The 18,767-nt window shown below is 42.0% G+C and overlaps 2 protein-coding genes across 2 annotated transcripts; one reads left to right on the top strand and one right to left on the bottom strand.

The window, feature by feature from the left end:
* The first annotated feature begins 5,055 nt into the window (after positions 1-5,055).
* RNF146 (ring finger protein 146) lies at positions 5,056-13,483 on the top strand. The gene is made up of 2 exons (XM_009871811.1): positions 5,056-5,213; positions 11,719-13,483. Exon 2 carries the CDS (start codon positions 11,720-11,722, stop codon positions 12,776-12,778), a length of 1,059 nt encoding a protein of 352 aa, XP_009870113.1. The 5' UTR covers positions 5,056-5,213; position 11,719; the 3' UTR covers positions 12,779-13,483.
* A 4,565-nt stretch (positions 13,484-18,048) lies between these two features.
* On the bottom strand, positions 18,049-18,454 carry LOC104275766 (ethylmalonyl-CoA decarboxylase-like; the record flags this gene model as incomplete). Its single annotated transcript, XM_009871812.1, has 1 exon — positions 18,049-18,454. A coding segment is annotated over one exon (406 nt), but the record flags the coding sequence as incomplete, so codon positions are not given.
* Positions 18,455-18,767: the final 313 nt, after the last annotated feature.

Genomic DNA, 18,767 nt, shown 5'->3' with positions numbered 1-18,767 from the left:
AGGCCCCCGCCAGGCCCCCTCTGCCGGGCCGGGGCCCAGCTGCTGCCGGCGTTCGCCTCCCAGGGAGGCGGCGTGGCGCCGTCGGCGTTAAGAATGAGGTGTATGTCGGGGCCCCTCGTCTGCAGGTTTCGTTTTGTTCGGTAGCAGAATAAGCCAAGAGCGTTAGCTGTAGCGTCGTCACGCGTGGCAGGATCCCCGGACTGAGCGACCGCAGCGCTTTAATTCTGGCTCGAAATCGTTCAGCGCTGCGTGTTGCCCCTCTCCGTGCAAAATGCCGTTGCTGTAGCTGCCTAGCTGTGACTGGCGACGTGAACCTAGAATGAAAGTGGTACAGGCAGTCGTACAGTCGCACACTACAAAGCACTTGAGAAGAAGTAACTGGTGTTTTTGATGGAAGTGCTTTTGTTTCTTTGTGCTTGATGGCCTCGGCTCAAGTGTTTGGGTTTGCATCCCTTCAGACTGTTAAAATGGGATGTGAAAATAGGTCTGGCTTTTGGTGCAGTGCATATTGCCACCACTGAAAAAATTTTCCAAATATTTGGGAAATATTACGAGTTTTCCATGCAGGCAGAAGAAAGCAGAATGGTGAAACAGTTAAAACCAAATGAAAGTGTGGGATTTTACATCATAATATAACATTTCTGTGATGTGAACTAGAAATAATGTAGTATTTGTTCCTGGTGGTGTAGTGTGCAATTTAACATTGAATAATGAAGAGTAGAGAGCAGAGTTTTAATATGTTTTGCTTTTTTCAGATTTGCAATGCTAAAAATACAGTCCTGCTACTTTGTTACCTGCTGCTTCTGGATAGTGAGCTACTTAAAAATAGCTCCTAAAGCATCTCTAAAAATGCAGTACCAAAAATTACAGTTTGTAATAGTATTGAAGACAGAGTGAAATCTGAATATGGATTTGGTTATTCTGAGTTGCTTTACAGTCTTGGGTGGTTAATACTGTATTTTCCAAGTGAATCAAAGTACCAGTTGTTTAAATGGCTATAATGCGGCATCTGTACTGAGTGAAAGAAAAAGTTCTGTTCTTCTTTCCTTCAAAATATACTGCATCAATTTAGATGTTATTGAATTGTCATTTATTTAGAGAGCTAGAACTGCAGTATTTCTAAAGGCTGTTGAATAGTGGAGCCCTGGAATTGGTGGGGGGAAAAATCTTTTTGTTGAAATAGATTTTTTTTATTATTATTATTTCTTGTCTGTGCAGGTTAAGTCTATATATATGAAGAGATATTCCTGTACTTACTTTTTTTCTGAAGCATTGTTAGCTTCAGATGAGACAGCTTTTGCTTCGTTTCCCAAACAATATAATTCTGAGTGAGAAACTAATATTTTCTTCTGTTAAATAAATGGAAATAGAATATATTCTCAAGTAGTGCTCCAGTTGTAGCATAGAAGACCTTTACTTTGAATAAGTGTGTAGCGATTCAGTACTGAAATGGTTGACTTTTCTGCACTTGCCTATTCTGTGGTTCAGTTCCAAATGTACATATAAGGGTTGTTGTTTTTAATCAGTGTGTAATAGCAAAGAATAAGGAATGGCAGGCAACTTGAAGCCTCATCCCAGTCAGCGATTCCTGAAGATTTCTAAGTTTAAGAAACAGACGCAGAAAAGTACTTAAGAACAGGAAACAACAAGGTTATGTATCTGTTGTGCTATCTAGTGCACAGGGACAGTTTGAAAAATACCTGATAGTTTCAGTACCTTGAGCTGATACTGATTTGACAGTAGCAGACCATGAGACAGGAGAGCGATTTTTTTGATTTTTTTTTTTTTTTGTATTTTAAAAATTAGCCACCTTCTTTCTTCCCACAGTGTTTGGCTGGTTGGTGACTTGTAGGTGAGGGTAAAATTTTGAGGTTCTATTTTCCCTCCTAATAATGGAGTTACAAGGTAGAAAAATCTGAATATTTAAATAAAGAAAACCATTTGCTCTTTTGAAGTGATGCTGTAGCTGTGAAGGGGGGAGAACTGAATTTGTGATAGCTATTTTAGAGTAATCTCTACAGAGTTGCAGAATTTGTGAGACCATCTGTCATTTGAGGTGGGATTCAAGTAATAGTTTTTGGCTGGTTTGGTTAGAAGCTGGTGTTAGTTGAATTTACCAACAGTTCATTTGTTTTTAAAAAGATAAGCTTTTACTTACAGAGATTTATTAAGACTGTACATAATGCTTCATTGACAGTTCGGACCTGGCTTCTTATATATTTAAGTTTTAGGGATTTTATTTCTTTTTAATTGCTGTTTTTTCCAATGAAACAGAAAGCTGGAAAAAATTGTGTTGGGTCTGATAGTTCACTGGAGATCTGGTGGGCACAGCTGACTGAACTAAGTAGAAATTTCATTATATCTTGGTCTAATAAAAGCTTGACATTTTTCTTAAGGAGAGCCTGAAATAATTTTGGGGCGATCTGTCTGGCAGGGAGTCCACCAGTTCAACATCTTCAAGTTGCGTGGAAGAAGCAGACCTGACTTCTCGCAGCGAGCGTCCTGAGAGATTTTTAAGAGGCAAAGAACAGTTAAATGCTGGCTGAGCCAGCCTCAGTGTGGGAGGGGGTGTTTCCCAATTTAAATTCTTGCTCCTGATCGTTGGGATTGTCCTTCATCAGTTGCATCTTGAATGAAAATTTCAAGACTGGTGTTTGATAGGATACATGGATTTAGCAAGTGTGCAGAAGGAAGGGATACTTGCAGCTTGCTGCAGATAGTGTAGCTCTTCCTACTACGTGCTTTTCCAGCATAGAAAATTAATTGCCAAGTATAGAACACAGCTCTTACCTACTTGACTGTAAAGAAGGAGTCATCGTCAAGAAAAGGGCATGTGGTGTGTGTATCCACAAGTGTCTTTTATCTTGTTTATTAAAATTTTCAAGTCTGGCTTATTAAATAAATAACAATGTCATGAAATGTGGAGGTTACCTGAAGTCAGTTTGTGAACTAGTTCTTCTTAAGAGCTATGCAGCAATAGAAAGTTGCCTTACCATAATCCTGTAATTATGCCCTAAGTGGATTCTTCTAGGTATAATTACATACCTTGAATATGTGCATGCATTTTTATTTCCTAAGAACTCTGCCAGGACTGACACAACCTTTTTTTCCCCATCTACACATAACATTTGGTTTTACGATGTGCTACCTCTAATAGTGGATTGCAAGAGGCAGTGGATTTTGAGAGGTAGTAGATAAAAGGCTTCAAGTGATACCTATAGAAGTAACAGAAAACCAGCTCCTAAAATGAAGGACTGAACACCACACTCAGAGCATCAAGCGTGTTGCAGCTGTCTCTTTGATCATGGCAAACATAGTGTCTTGTCTGAGTGGATTAGTGGAGCCAAAATTTTAATGCGATTGCAGCTCTTGGTTGCAGATTGATGTGTGAAGAAAGGGGAAGCTGCTAGAATGATGAGGGCAGAAAAGGTGTGGATAGGCTTGTTGATTTTTTGCATTTTTCCTTCGGAGCTCTCTAAAAATAGCTGCACAGAATGTTACATGGAGCTGAGCTAAAAAGAAAATAACGTCATTGAGTAAGACTTCTTATACTGAAATCATCTGAACATTTCACTCTGATGTTATTAATGGTAGATGTTCGATCATGTCGTGAAGGACTATAGCACAGAACATGACAATACTAAATGCTGCGTGTTCTTTCAGAGACTTATCACTCCTGGACTTTGCTCAGCTCTGTACGTGTCTGATCTGCACTATATTTATACTGAAATGATTCTTTTCTTGAGCAAATTGAAATATAAGATGTGATGTTCTCTGGCCTGCTTCATATCATTCCTGTATGTAACATTCTGCAGCAACTTGAAATCGTAGTTCAAAATGCCTAAGAATTGTCTTGTAAGCTACAGCCTAGAAAGAAGATACAACCCTATGGCTCAACAGTGTCTTTACAGAGGATTCCCAAATGCTTTCTGTAACTAAAGGTGGCTCTCTTAGGTCAAGACCTTCCCAGTTAGGGTGTGAGAAGGTGACAGTGAAATCCTGATGGCCTCGCTGTTCTCTCTGAGGTTGCAGATACCTGCCTCCCTACTGTAGAGTTAGGTACTTACTGGTTTCCAGTGATTATTGTGTATTTGTGAAATGAGTGAGATCAGACTCTGATTGGTGTCTTATGCAAAATGTGTTGTGACTGACATTGTCTGCTAGCCTGGAGAGGACTATATTCCCTCAGAAGTGTGGAGGCTGAGGTGCATTCTTGTCCACTTTTTCAGAGTTTGTGCTTGCATTTATTCCGTGAATGAACCTTCGAGTCTAAAGAAATAAAGGAAGATTCCGATTAATCTTTTTTTGTTGTTTACCTTGTTAAGTATCAAATCTAGGTCATCGTTTATTTATAAGCTACTATGAGGACATACATATCTGGATTTATAAAGAGAAAAGTGCTGAATGGTTCTAAGGTCCATTCATTAAATCAATGCACGTGATCTTGAAAAAGAGGATGAGGATACAAGGCTCTGAGCTACTGGCTGCTTGAAATAGGGAGAGGATCTAGGGGAAACCAGCTATTTGCATGCACTGTTTTCTCCTCAAGCATCTGATATTAGCTCATGCTAAGAGACAAGTTACAAGCCTAGATAGTCAGTTGGAACTGCATGATATGGAGAGTTTATAAACAGGTTTAGGAAGGTATTGTGACTTTTTAAACTCTCTGAATCTAAGGAGTCATTTATTAGAGGTTAAATTTGCATAAATGTAACATGTTCCTATCTTTGGTCTTGTTTCTCCTTTTATGTACGGAGTCCCTTTATGGAAATGAGCCATTAACTTCTTATAGTTAAAGATAATTGCCCTTTAAAATACTTTAGAGAAAGATAGTTTGTTGAAGTCAGACATCAAAGTAATTCACATCAAAACTGTGGGCCAAAATTGATTTGTGTGAAAAATAAAACAGAAGTCTGATACATTTACTGAAAATAGCCTTCGTCAGGTAGATGAAAGCATAGTAATTTCTTTTCTGTACACAGAACAGTGGCATTGTATTTTGCTTTCTGGTAGCTCTGTACAGTGTTGTAATGGTGTTATTATTTGCTTCCCATCAGTTTGCAGAGAAGCTGAAACACTGTAGCGTACCGTTGGGCAGGACAAGTAAGGAATGAGCCAGCCCTGGGAAAGAGGACCTGCCATCCTACCTGGAGACATCTGAAGAAGGACATTTTAGCCTTGTGGCATGCTTCAGTAGAAATTATTCAGAAAAAGTAAGCTGTTGATTTGTTAATGGAATTACGTGTGTCAGCTCTTTGACAGGCTACTTAGTTGCATTTAGAATTTGACCTGGAGTTTGAAAATTACTCCGTTTTGAGGTGGGTTTGTGCGAATTTACTTTTTTTTCAAGTAGAGTTGTGGAAGGCCCAGGGTCTTTTCATATAGTTTTTATATATTATCACTCTAGGCTGTGCACCCTGATCTTACAGATTAAATATATGTTTTAATTTAAATAAAAATAGAAAAATAAACACAACAAAAATCATAAATACAAAAGGATAATAGAAAGGTGGGATCTGGCAGGATTGTGGACTAGCTCCTTCTCAGTTGGCTTTAGGCTGTGTTTATGTTAAAATGCAGTGCTCAGATGCTTATTGTTCCCTTATTTATACCTGAATTGAGGATCTAAATACTTACAGTAAAATTATTTTTAGAACTTTTCCTTGAGTTTGATTAATTTTTAGCCTCACTATTCAATAATGTAGTTTTCCCTGTTGCCAGAAGTGACTCAAGGGAACCCAGCCCTTCAAAAAACCAGAGTTTTACTGTTTGATAACATTTCTAATATGAAGCCTGTTCTGTTTAAAGCTTGTTATATAATATTACTCTTAATTTCAGGAAAAATATTCTGTGGTCGGATTTGTTTAGTTCTTAATACCATGAATTTGCAACGAAAGTGTTTCCACTGCAGAATAGCGGTTCTAAATGTTTTTTCTTACTCATGAAAGATTACCTCTTCAATAAAAATATGCATGTACTTCCTCATACCAGCTTATAAACAAATTCTGTGACCTACATTTGATACTTAAAAAGTGAGACAGCATCCATTTAATTGATATGAATCTTCAAGCATGTAATTGTCCTGCATTCTGAGCTCATGCAACTGCAGTTGTGCTTATCTTTTAAGAGTTTTATGTTGCTGGATAGCACTTGCTTAGAGATAAGAGTTTACTCCTCCAGCTGTATTCATTTCACACATAATATTTTCCTCTTCATCATTAAAAATCACATAAGAGTTTCAAGATAAGGCATTTACTCCTTTCTTTTCATATCCTGCGTTATTGTCTTCATCTAGTAAGGAATCAAGGAACCCTCAAATTAACGGGTAACTCATTGAGCACAGTTCAAATGTTAGCATTTTTGTGCTTTCAGTGAGCAAGTGAGAATTTTCACGCTGCTTTTATAGAACCATAGAATTGTTTCGGTTGGAAAAGACCTTTAAGATCATAGAGTCCAATAGTTAACCTAGCACTGCCAGGTCCACCACTAAACCATGGCCCTAAGCAGCACATCTATGCATCTTCTAAATACTTCCAGAGGTGGTGACTCCACCACTTCCCTGGGCAGTCTGTTCCAATGCTTAACAACCCTTTCTGTGAAGAATTTTTTCCTAATGTCCAATCTGAATCTCTGCTGGTAACCTGAGGCCATTTCCTCTTGTCCTATCACTTGTTATTTGGGAGAAGAGACCAACACCCACCTTGATACAACCTCCTTTCAGGTAGTTGTAGAGAGCAATTGAGATCTCCCCTCAGCCTCCCCTCTAAGCCAAATAATCTCATTTCCCTCAGCTGCTTCTCATAAGGCATGTTCTCTAGACCCCTCACCAGCTTCGTTGCCCTTCTCTGGACATGCTCCAGCACCAAAATGTCTTTCTTGTAGTGAGGGACCCAAAACTAAACACAGGACTCGAGATGTAGCCTCACCAGTGCTGAATACAGAGGGATGACCGCTGCCCCACTCCTGCTGGCCACATGATTTCTGATACAGGCCTTGGCCACCTGGGCACACTGCTGGCTCATGTTCAGCCAGCTGACACCAACACCCCCAGGTCCTTTTCCACCAGACAGCTTTCCAGCCACTCTTGCCCAAGGCTGTAGCGCTGCCTGGGATTGTTGTGACCCAAGTGCAGGACTCAGCACTTGGCCTTGTTGCCCTTCATACAGTTTGCGTAGGCCCATCAAGCCAGCCTGTCCAGATCCCTCCACAGAGCCTTCCTAACCTCGAGCAGCTCAGCTGCTCAGCTTTGTGTCATCTACAGACTTACTCAATCCCCTTGCCCTTATCATTGATAAAGATATTTAAAAGAACTGGCCCCAAAACTGAGCACTGAGGAACACCCCTTGTGACTGGCCACCAACTGGATTTAACTCCCTTCACCACCACTCTTTTGGACCTGGCCATCCCGCTAGTTGTTTTTTGTGGTTTGGTTTTTTTTTAACCCAGCAAAGAATACACCCATCTGAGTCATGAGCAGCTTGATTCTCCAGGAGAATGCTGTGGCACACAGTGTCAAAGTCCAGGTAGACAACATCCCCAGCCTTTCCTTCATCCACCAAGCAGGTCACCTTGTCATAGGTTAGTCAAGCAGGACCTATCTTCCATAAACCCATGTTGGCTGGGCCTGATCACCTGGTTGTCCTGTATGTGCTGTGTGATGGCACTCAAGATAACCTGCTGCAAAATCTTTCCCAGAACTGAGGTCAGACTGACAGGCCTGTAACTCCCTGGATTGTCCTTCTGGCCCTTCTTGTCAGTGACTGTCACAGTTGCTAATCTCTGGTCCACTGGGACTTCCCTGGTTAGCCAGAACTGTTGATGGAAAGCGGCTTGGTGAGGAGTTCTGCCGGCTTCCGTAGCACCCTTGGGTGGATCCCATCCATAGACTTCTGTGTGTCCGAGTGGAGCAGCAGGTTGCCAACCATTTCTCCTTGGGCTTAGGGGGCTGTGGATCCAGTGACCAGCTGGTCTTACTATGAAAGATTGAGACAAAGGTGGCATTAGGTACCTCAGCCATTTCCTCAGCCTTTGTCAATATGTTTCCCCTTGCATCCAGTAAAGAAAGGAGGTTCTTCTTAGCCCTCCTTTTGTTATTAATGTATTTATAGAAGCATTTTTTATTGTCTTTTATGGCAGTAGCCCAATTAAGTTGTAACTGGCCTTTGGCCCTTCTACTTTTCACCCTACATAACCTCACAACATCTTTGTAGTCCTCCTGAGTTGTCTGCCCCTTCCTCCTTCTTTCCTGAGTTCCAGCCAAAGCTCTCTGTTCAGCTAGGCCAGTGGTCTTCTCCAATGGGTTGTTTTTTGTTGGTTTTTTTTTTTTGGCACATGGGGATGGCCTGCTCCTGTGCCATGAATATTTCCTCCTTGAAGAATGTCCAGCATTCCTGGACTCCTTTGCGCTTCAGGCCTGCCCCTGGTGGGACTCCGTCAACCAGTATCCTAAACAGGCCAAAGGCTGCCCTCTCAAAGTTCAAGGTAGCAGTTCCACCAAACCCTCTCCTTCTCTAAGAACCGAACACTGTCATTTTGTGATCACTATGCCCAAGGCAGCCTTCAGCCATCACGTCAGCGATGTTGACAAAGAGCAGATCCAGCAGGGTACCCTCCATAGCTGGCTCACTCACCAGCTGTGTGAGGAAGTTCTTTTCCACTCACTCCAGGAACCTCCTGGACAGTTTCCCCTCTGCTGTGTTGTATTTCCAGCAGCTATCTGGTGAGGTGAAGTCCCTCATGAGAACAAGGGCTGGCGACTGTGAGACTTCTCCCAGCTGCCTCTTTGTCCTGGCTGGGAGTTCTATAACAGACTCCCATCATGATATCAGCCTTCTTGTCCTTCCCCTCGATTCTTACCCATAAACACTCAATCCCATCATCACATCATTAAGCTCTAGACAGTCAGAACAGTCCCTAACCTACAGGGGGTAACATCCGCTGCGCCTGCTTCCTTGCCTGTCCCTTCTGAAGGTTTTATAGCCATTGCAGGCAGCACTCCAGTTGTGCGAGTCATCCCACCACATTTCCGTGATGGCAATTATGTCATAGTTTTCCTGCTGCGCAGTGTCTTCCAGCACCTCCTACATGTTGCTCGTGCTGCCTGGGCATGTAGTTGACTAATAAGCTAGCTCACGGTATCAGAATTCGATTTGTCTTAATTACGATATGCAAATTGTATAAAAGTTATTTATCTACAGATTGGTTCAATCTTTTCTTTGACTCTGAAAAGGATAACTTTATACAGAATATTCAGGGAGAAGCAGCTTTTTGTAAGTAGCGTGAAAGTAAAAATCTCTGCTGCTGTGCCTTTTTGCACAATAGTATCTCTCTGGAGACATTCAAAACCCGCCTGGACGCATTATTGTGCAATCTACTGTAGGTGATCCTGCTCTGGCAGGGGGCTGGACTAGGTGATCTTTTGAGGTTTCTTCCAACCCCTGACATTCTGTGATTCTGGGAGCACTTAAAAATTCAGTTTCTTTACCTCAGCCATGGTTAGCACAAATTAATCAATATATGGATTTCTCCCAGCTTTTCTGTTGTGAGATGCTGGTTGGGTTGTATTCCTGGGCATTCTAAAATCCCTACAACCTCGAAAATGCAAGGCTCCCAGAAAGAAACTTCTTTGCAATATTGTTAGCGTGGATCTTGCAGACAGACTATACTGTGCAGTAAAAAGACATTACCAGGTGTTAGGTGATGCTGTGTCTGTATCTGGCATGCTGATTTAAGAACTAGTATGCAGATTTGTCTTTAATCTCAGAGGAAGAAATTGAGATAGAAAACGGAAACATAGGTAGATACAGTTATGTGCTACTTTAGGAAAAGATACCTGACCTGTAGAGCTTTTAAAAGAATGATTTGATAAAATGGATTAAAGACGCATTGGTCTTTCGAGAGAAAATTGTAGAGATAGAAGGGAACAGAGAGCATACAGAAATACCTTAATACATTATCGCATTTAATACATTATTGCAAGATAAATACAGCTACTGAAGCATAATTTTTTTTCAATCCCAGCATGTATTCATAAGATGCTTACAGCAGTGGAGGCCTTTACAGCCTCCAAGAGAAAATGCCTTGGCATTTTCTCTTGAGGTAATACATTTTGCTAGAAATGGATATGAACACTAGAACAGGCTGTCCAGGGAGGTTGTGTTATCTCTATCCTTGCAGGTTTCAAAAGAACTCAGCTAGACAAAGCCCAGGCTGATCTAATCTAGTACTGGTGGTAGTACCATGTGGAGAAGGAAACTGCCTCATGACCTCTCAAGGTCCCTTTTGGCCCACATAGAATCATTAAGATTGGAAAAGGCCTCTAAGATCATCAAATCCAACCATCAACCCAACACCACTAAAACCATGTCCCAAAGTGCCACGTCTACATGGTTTTTTGAACACCTCTAGAGATGATGACTCCACCACTTCTGTGGGCAGCCTGTTCCAATGCCTCGCTGTTTCTTCAGTAAAGAAATTTTTCCTGATCTCTAATCTAAACCTCCTCTGGCACAACTTGAGCCCATTTCCTCTTGTTCTACCCCCACCAATCGAATGCTTGTGATTGTTGTACAGGTAGCTAGAAATAGTTTGTGTAAAACTAAGGCTAGTTTCACTGAAAGGGTCTTTCACTGATTATCAGCCTCACAGTTCCTTGGGGATTTAAATGATAAAAGGCACTTTTTAGGCCCCATCCCCCAACGCCCATTCTTCTCCCTCATTTGATAGCTAGTGTTTGGTTTTGATTGCTAATAAAGAAGAACATAAAAGGAAAATTACCATGAAACAGACTGAAAGATTGCCATGGTAGAAATGTAATTGAGAAGGTATTTGCATATTTAGGCTAGAATTTTTCAACTACTGAAAGCCTACACAATGCTGAAGTGACACAGTTTTGAATTCCCTGCACTCCTACAGTTGGTTACAAAATTGCCTTTAATTACAGAAATAAGAGATGTTCAGAGAAGGTAGAGGCAACAACTTCGCAAACCAATCAAATCATGGTTGTGTGTCTTCCTTGATACACTGCTCCTTCTGCTGGGCTGCACCAGTTTCTTCTGAGATGCACTCAGCTGTATCAGGGAGTTCACTGGATGCTTAGAAAAAAGGAATCCAGGTTATTGCTTGAGAAAGTCACCTCAGTTTTCAAATCCGGTTCTTTCTGCAGCCTTGTTCTCAACCTGGCTTGAGGCATGGTACTGGAATATTTCAGCCAGGCACTGCTGCCCCTCATATTTTCTACTGAGGTACTGTGTTCAGGCAATCCTTCAGTCAAATGGATGATCACCAATACTGTGAAGGTAGATAAGTTCAATGTTTGCAGCTAGATCACCTCTTGAGGAAAGAACCATAGCTTCTTTAAATTTCCTGAGGAGGCTCCAAAGTGGCTGGCTGATGGGAGGTTCACTAATCAACACTACTTCAGAGAAGGAACAGAGAAAATTCCAAAATATGCTTTCTAACTTGGCATGATAGTGAGCTGAAAATCAAACAGATAAAGATCAGTGATTAGCAAAAGAATTCTCCCAGTATGTGATTTAGTCTGTTAGCTTGGGAAACAGAAAGTTAACCTGTCAGTTTCTTTGAGTTGAGCTTCATGACACCTTACCTTAATTTAAGGTAAGCATCTTACTCTATGGATGCTGAGGTCAAAGATGATGTAAGGTGCCAGTTTAGGTTGACACAATAAACTGATTTAAATTTATCTTTGATCCTTTGCAGGATGGCTGGCTGTGGCGAAATAGATCATTCGATCAACATGCTTCCCACAAATAGGAAGACAAATGAGTCATGTGCTAATGCAGCACCTTCCCTGACAGTCCCTGAATGTGCTATCTGTCTGCAAACATGTGTCCATCCTGTAAGTCTGCCTTGTAAACATGTTTTCTGCTATCTGTGTGTGAAGGGAGCTTCCTGGCTTGGGAAGCGATGTGCACTCTGCCGGCAGGAGATTCCAGAGGATTTTCTTGACAAGCCAACTTTGTTGTCACCAGAAGAACTCAAAGCGGCAAGCAGAGGCAACGGAGAATACGCCTGGTACTACGAAGGTAGAAATGGTTGGTGGCAGTACGATGAACGTACCAGCAGAGAGCTGGAAGATGCCTTTTCCAAGGGTAAAAAGAGCACCGAAATGCTAATTGCTGGGTTTTTATACGTAGCAGATCTGGAAAATATGGTTCAGTATAGGAGAAACGAGCATGGACGCCGCAGAAAAATAAAGCGGGACATAATAGATATACCAAAGAAGGGAGTGGCTGGGCTGAGGTTGGACTGTGACACTAACACTGTCAACCTGGCAAGAGAGAGCTCTGCGGACGGTGCGGACAGCACGGCGACCCCCGGGGCTGCGGCGGTGCAGCCTCTGGCCTCCGTTTCTGCTCGGCCTCTGCCATCACTAGACGGTCAACTGCTGAGCCCTTCAACGCCATCGCCTGATGCGAGCAATTCTCTAGAGAACTCTTTTGCCCACTTACAAATAAATGGAGACAGTATGGCTGAAAGGAGTCATAGGGGAGAGGGAGAAGAAGACCACGAATCGTCATCTTCCAGCAGGGTCCCAGCCCCTGACACCTCCGCTGAGGAGACCGAGTCGGATGCGAGCAGTGATAGTGAGGATGTGTCTGCCCACCTCCAGCAACACCTGCCCTCTGTCCAGCAGAGACACTTGAGTGCAAATACAAGCCAGTCGGGGGCAGATAGGCCGGTGGCAGGGGGCGGGGGAGTAAGCACAAGCGTAAGATCTAGGCGGCCAGATGGACAGTGCACAGTCACTGAAGTTTAAATCTAGAGCCATGTGATGCAAAAGTCCTGTACCTGTAAATTTTCTGTCCACATTGGCATTGCACTCAAACCTAGCAGTGTTTGGTGGGAGGGTGGGGTGACGGGGAGAAACGGATTTGGCCCATTTAACTTAAGTCTCTTAACATGTCTCAGCTGGAAGACTCTTAACTATAGGAAACTGGGTTGTCCCGTTAATGGTTTGAAAGCTGCTTAGCAATGCCCAGTTTTCTTGAAAATGTCTTGTGTTTCTTTTGTAGCATTTTCCCCTTGGAGAAACTCGATCCCTTTTTGGCCAATGTATATCTACTGTACAACTTGAATTGTCTTCATTATCTGACTGTTGCATTAAGTGTCTTACTACTTTCTGCATGGATTGATGTATGAAAAGAACACTACAGCAATGTGGGAGCAGGCAAGATGTTGGGTGCAAGCAGGATGCTTAATTTAATGTGAGAAAATAGATGTGAGTTTGGAGTTAAAATGTGTTTTTACTAGACAAGAGCAATTGTTTACCTTCCCTCAATGGAAATGTAAAAATGCTGTTAACTTTTGTTGCAAATTCTTACCTATACACTCTTCATGGCATTTTCACTGGCTTCGCCATCTAGTTCTTGTAGTTTTGTTTTTGAAGTCTTTCTTGATCTGTCTTGTTTTTGTTACGGAATTTATAATTTAATAAAACTACATTTTATCAGTAACGATCTCAGATATGTTTCCAGTTTAATCAAGCTTCACCGGAGGAACTTCAAAGAAAACTATGGTAAAATAGCTTCCCGTGTTTGCCAAAAGGGAAGACTGACTGTGAGGGGTAAGTTCTTGCATTCCTGACTGCCCTTCTCTGAAACACAACGCTGGAGGACTATGTCTTTCTACAGAAAAAACATGAGTTGTGGGCTTAATAAAGCTAATTAAATTTCAATGCTTAGTATGTATATCCCTGAATAGGAAGGGATGGTAACTGATACATAGGTACTGCACATCTTCAGAGAAAAGTTGCTGTAGGCAAACAGCCATTTGAATGGAATTAAAAGGGCCAATTTCAAAAAATGGTAGGTTTGAACTTCTAAAATGTTCTCCTTACTTGTAATGGTGGCTGACATGTCTAATCTGGGGCAAAGCTGTACCAGCCCTCCAGCTTTTTTCTTCTGCCCACAGGTGAGATCAGAGGTCAGTGAACAAAGGAAAATGTGAGGAAATGAAGATGGAGCAAGAAAGATTTCCTTCTTTCTCAGCTAGCAATAGATGCTCTTGAACACAAGATTTTTACTGTCATCTTCAAGTTCTGTAAGGAAATAGGCCAGTAACATGGACTTCAGAAGGAAACAGGATGGAATGTTTTTCCTTCTATTTGTTAGTTGCCAGCTGTCTTATTTCTCCATTTTGAAAGGGCACACAGTGGCTCTCCTCAAAGTACAACTTTGTGCTGCGAAAACCTCCAGCAAGAACACTTCTGCTGTGGGCCCACATTTTACTTCAGGGGGGGCCTATCTAATGTTGAAGAAAACAAGAAGCAAATACAAGAACTTGGCTTGCTATGTACTTAATTTCAGGATTTTCAGCTGAAACAGCCTCGAAATGATTTTATCGGTGATTATCCTTGGAGGTTCTTGACTGAAGTAGAGAGGCAGACCTGTTCAGCCAAACACCCATGGTGCTGCTTTTCACTCCTGCTTGCTGACTGCAGCTGCGAAGTACCAGCTGAGTACTACTATGTGAGAGCTTAATGGCCAAGCCTAAGAGGGGCAAATGCACTCGCCAGATCAAACTAGGGTAAGTTAGTAACTGGTAATTCCCACCTTGTATTTAAACCGTTACCTTCAGTAGGAGATGTGTCGTCTGTCAACGTCAGCTAAGCCACAGACACGCTGCATTTTGTGGTGTTCTGTAAGTCCAAGCATTAAGTGATTTTCAGCTTGTACAGCATAGCTAGAGAAATGCACAGTGGAACAGACTGGAACAGGAAAAGGAAATTAAAATACTATAAAATCTACGGCATCTCTTAATTTCTCGGAGAAGAGATAACCACAGATAGAGGAATCCCATGGCATGGCAAAAAAAAAAAAAAATCACATAGTGAACAAAGCATTCAGCAAGAACACCTAGTTTACCTAGATTGCCCTTCGGGCAAGTATATTTCTGTCAGAAGCAAATAACGATAAAAGTATCTATACTGCTAAAAGTGATCTCCACTATCCAACCTTTAAACACTTGTCACAGATTCCACACCCCCATTAAGTACTTGGCCATCCTACTACACAGAGGCAAGGGAACAAGACAGAGATTTCACAATGTTAACAGGAAACCTAGTTTGCTGAGGAGGGAGCTGACAAACTAGCCCCCAGGAAATAAAAGAGCTGGCACACAATTTAATTGGGAGACCAGGAATATCTGTTTTGAGGTTTCTAATTTATTTTGTGCATTTAGTGCTTGTTTGGGTTTAGGCCATTTCTGAAGGGGAACAAAAACTGAGATGAAGCTTGCAGTCTCTAATAATTGTAAAGAAAATATAAATGCTTATCAGCTGCTAGTTACAGATATTTGTTGATTTAAGGCAATAAACAAGTATTTATTAAATAAAACATTCGAGTTTGCAGTTGGTAAAATGGGATTCCATTTCATCTCACTCAGTCTGGAGCTCTCGTGGCAATTTAGTTTGGCTGGTTTTAATATGAAAGGCTGTACTTGCTTTTAAAACAGAAAAGAAACCAGAGAATGTGGTATTAGGCTGCTCATAGAACTCCTTGGGCAAAACAAATACCTGTAATTATCTTCAGAACCTCCTGGACCTGCGTTTGGCATATTTGTGATTCCAACAAAATGAGTTTCCGTAACCTTTTCTGAAAGTGTCTTAGTACTAGTTAATTATTTGTCCTGTTCTTAGAAGCAAATGTTGGCTTTTGATACAAATCAGAGAGGATGGCTTGGGAAATACATTTGCTGAAACGAGATTGTCTACAAATCAAAATGGAAAGAGGTTCCCAACAGGTGGATGTAGTGAGTTTCACTTACTGACAGCACAGGTCTAGTTCAAAATGTGCAAGTAAAACAGATTCTGCTTTTCTGCTAACATTTCCTCCCTTTCAAATTTGTATCACCCAGTGCACAGAACATACTAATGAGCCTTACAGCCTGGCATCTGAAAAATAATGATTCAAGGGTCTTGCTCTGGTTCTAAACAATTTTAACATCCGTTTTAAAAACATAATCACAGTATCAGTGATGGCAAAATTATTCTTGTTACTAGCAAAGACGTAACCAGTTGCCCTTTAAAGCACATCTTTTTTGACTCGCGACAACATGGTGTGCTATTGCTTTGAAAAATTGGATGAGTATGGACTGGAGTATGCTCTGAAGCTTCAGTGATACCAGTGGTCTGGAATGCCTCACAACTCTTGGGGAACTTCATGAAAAGCAAAATAGCTTTGTGACTAAACAGTCAAGAACTGCCTGACTGTATTAAAACACCCGGACATCAGAAGTAATGAGTTTCAAGTCCTTTTAGAGCACGAGAAAGAATCTAGCTGCACAGGAGAGTAGCAATTGAGCTAGTGGATAAAAAAAGGCAGGATGGGGGCGAGAGACGCAAACCAGAACACTACTCACTCCACATTCCCATTCCTTTTTCCCCTCTAACCTGCAAGTAAAGCTTGAACTTTATTTTTGGGGAAGAGAGATTTGAAATCTTCAAGTGTGACAACAAACAGGCAGGATCAAGAGAGCAGAGTTAAGTTCCTTATCCTCCCTGAGGTGCCGACTCAAAACACATCCCTTTCTTCAGCACTTCTGTTGGTTGCTTCGGGCTATAGACACTCCCGGTTGTGACAACCTTACACTAAAACATCCCCAGCAGGGCACAGCATCTGTTCGAAAGCTGCAGATTCTTAACAGGCAATCCAGGCCTAATTCCCACCATTGATCTGTCCCAAGATTCTCAAACATATGTACAGTTACCTCGCTGTCTAAAAGTCAGGAACCCTGCCACACTAGAAATCGTAACAGGGATTTCCATCCAAGGAATTGCCTCCTTTTCCTGAGAGAGCTTATTCTATGTATCTAGAACTCGTGATGCCTGGTTGGAGAGAGAATGTGTGTCAGTGCCACGTAGCCCAAAGTTTCCTCCTTAACACGCTCCCCTGATCTCAGATCTCAGCCCCGGCTGGATTTAGAGACAAGTGCGTCCCAACTAGTGGTACAGGAAGCCCTCAGTCAGGAATATGTCTGCACGGTTTTGCTCTCACAGATGTGCCATTTTAAGAATCATCTGCCAAAGCAGGGACTCGGTCCCAGTTTCTAATTTTTAACGGGAAAATCCTCCCCACTGAATTATTCTTTTCACAGTCACCAGCAAGAAGGAGAGACCAAGTTCCAAATCTTGTGGTCAGCCCAAATATGCCCCCTCCAGTAAAAAGGCTCTTAAGTGAGGCGTAGCCAGATCCACACACAAGTCTTTCCAGAAGGCAGAAGTATTCAGACCACCCAGTCAGTCAAGGACACCCCATCTGGAGGCATGATACATCATGGCCTTCCAAGATTTCAGCTACATTCTATGTAAAGCACCAGCTCAGCAGCTTTCCATGTGCTCAGCAGCACAGGTCCAGGCTATGGGAATGTGCAGATGTGTATGTAGATAGTTGGATCCTCAAGCAGTTAGAAGACACCTAAATGCATTTAAACCGCTGAATTAGTGTTAGTGAATGAGGACTATAAGCTCCTCAGTGAGTTTCTCCTGTAAAAATCACCATTAAAACTGAAGCATCCTTGGATGTTTTCTCAGAAATTATGTAAAGAACTGACTGAAGATGAAAAAATAAAAACTATCATCTCATCAGTTACCATCCCTTCATGGCTGTTTAAAGACACTGGCCTCATGTTGGGTAACTCATATTTTGCAGCTTTAGATGCACCTGTTCTGCAAAAAAGTAAACCTCATATCTTTCAAGCAATTAATTTCCATACCAGTTAGAAAATCAAAATTAACTCTGAAGAAAATAATCTTCAGCCTCTTTCCAAAAGAATTATAGTTCTATTCTCAGCACAGTATTTACCTTTACATACTGATTTCACTAACTCCATTCAATGGGTGATTAGGACAGTAAAGAGTCTGCCAGGGATTTCTCTGTGGTTGCACACCGAATATGTCTGCCTGACGTGAACGACAGGAATGTTAATGCCAGTTAAAATGAACAAGTCCTTAAATGATTCAGTGTAATGCCTGCTTTAGTGAAAGCTTTGTTTTCAAAAAGGTCAAGAACGTTTCTTACACAGTGACTGTCATTTATGTTTTGGTCTTCTAACCAACGCCTGCAAATTGGCAGGCCCACCCCATACAGTTCCAAAAATGTCCTTCTCTGTCCTTAGGGCAGCTTCCAGTGGTAGCTCTCGTCCTGCTGTCACCACTTTTTTCACAGCCCGAATCACATAACTTGGACTCTCTGTGTACTGACTCAGCCAGGCTCGGGCTTCTTCTAATGCTCCAGTTTCATCTGAAGATGACAATGTCTCCTCCGAGAGCCCAAGGCGCAAAGCTCTCTCGGGGTCCACCCGGGTGGCCCCGCTGAGCAGTCGGAGGGCAGCGCTGCCACCGATGATCCGCACCAGCCGGGCAGCTCCTCCCCAGCCTGGCACCAGACCCATATGCTTGTGGACAAATCGAATTTCACTCCCAGGCGTCATCAACCTGTCAATAAAGAACAAACATCCAGAGGTCAATCCGTGCACCAACTTCTGTTTTCAGCTCGCCAGCACTCAATTTTCTATTTTCTTCTCCCCTCTGCTTCCAGAGGTTGATAAGACTTGACAGCAAGCTGATTAGAGCCAGTGCTGGAGCATCTTAATTCTTACATCTCCCGGTGCCTTAGTTGCAGCTTTTGGCCCTTGTCAAAATCAGATACGTAGGCTGCCACAAGTAAAGATGCACAGCACCCACGCTGATACCTGTAGTCATTTCCAAAAAGTGTTTGAAAACAGAATTGCAGATGGAGGACACGTTA

Source organism: Apaloderma vittatum, unplaced genomic scaffold, assembly GCF_000703405.1.
Source record: "Apaloderma vittatum isolate BGI_N311 unplaced genomic scaffold, ASM70340v1 scaffold18906, whole genome shotgun sequence".
Taxonomy (NCBI): domain Eukaryota; kingdom Metazoa; phylum Chordata; class Aves; order Trogoniformes; family Trogonidae; genus Apaloderma; species Apaloderma vittatum.
This window is presented reverse-complemented; position numbering and strand designations above follow the sequence as displayed.

Excerpts from the sequence above, each read along its gene's own strand:
- RNF146 (XM_009871811.1), top strand. The coding sequence starts at position 11,720 with ATGGCTGGCTGTGGCGAAATAGATCATTCGATCAACATGCTTCCCACA.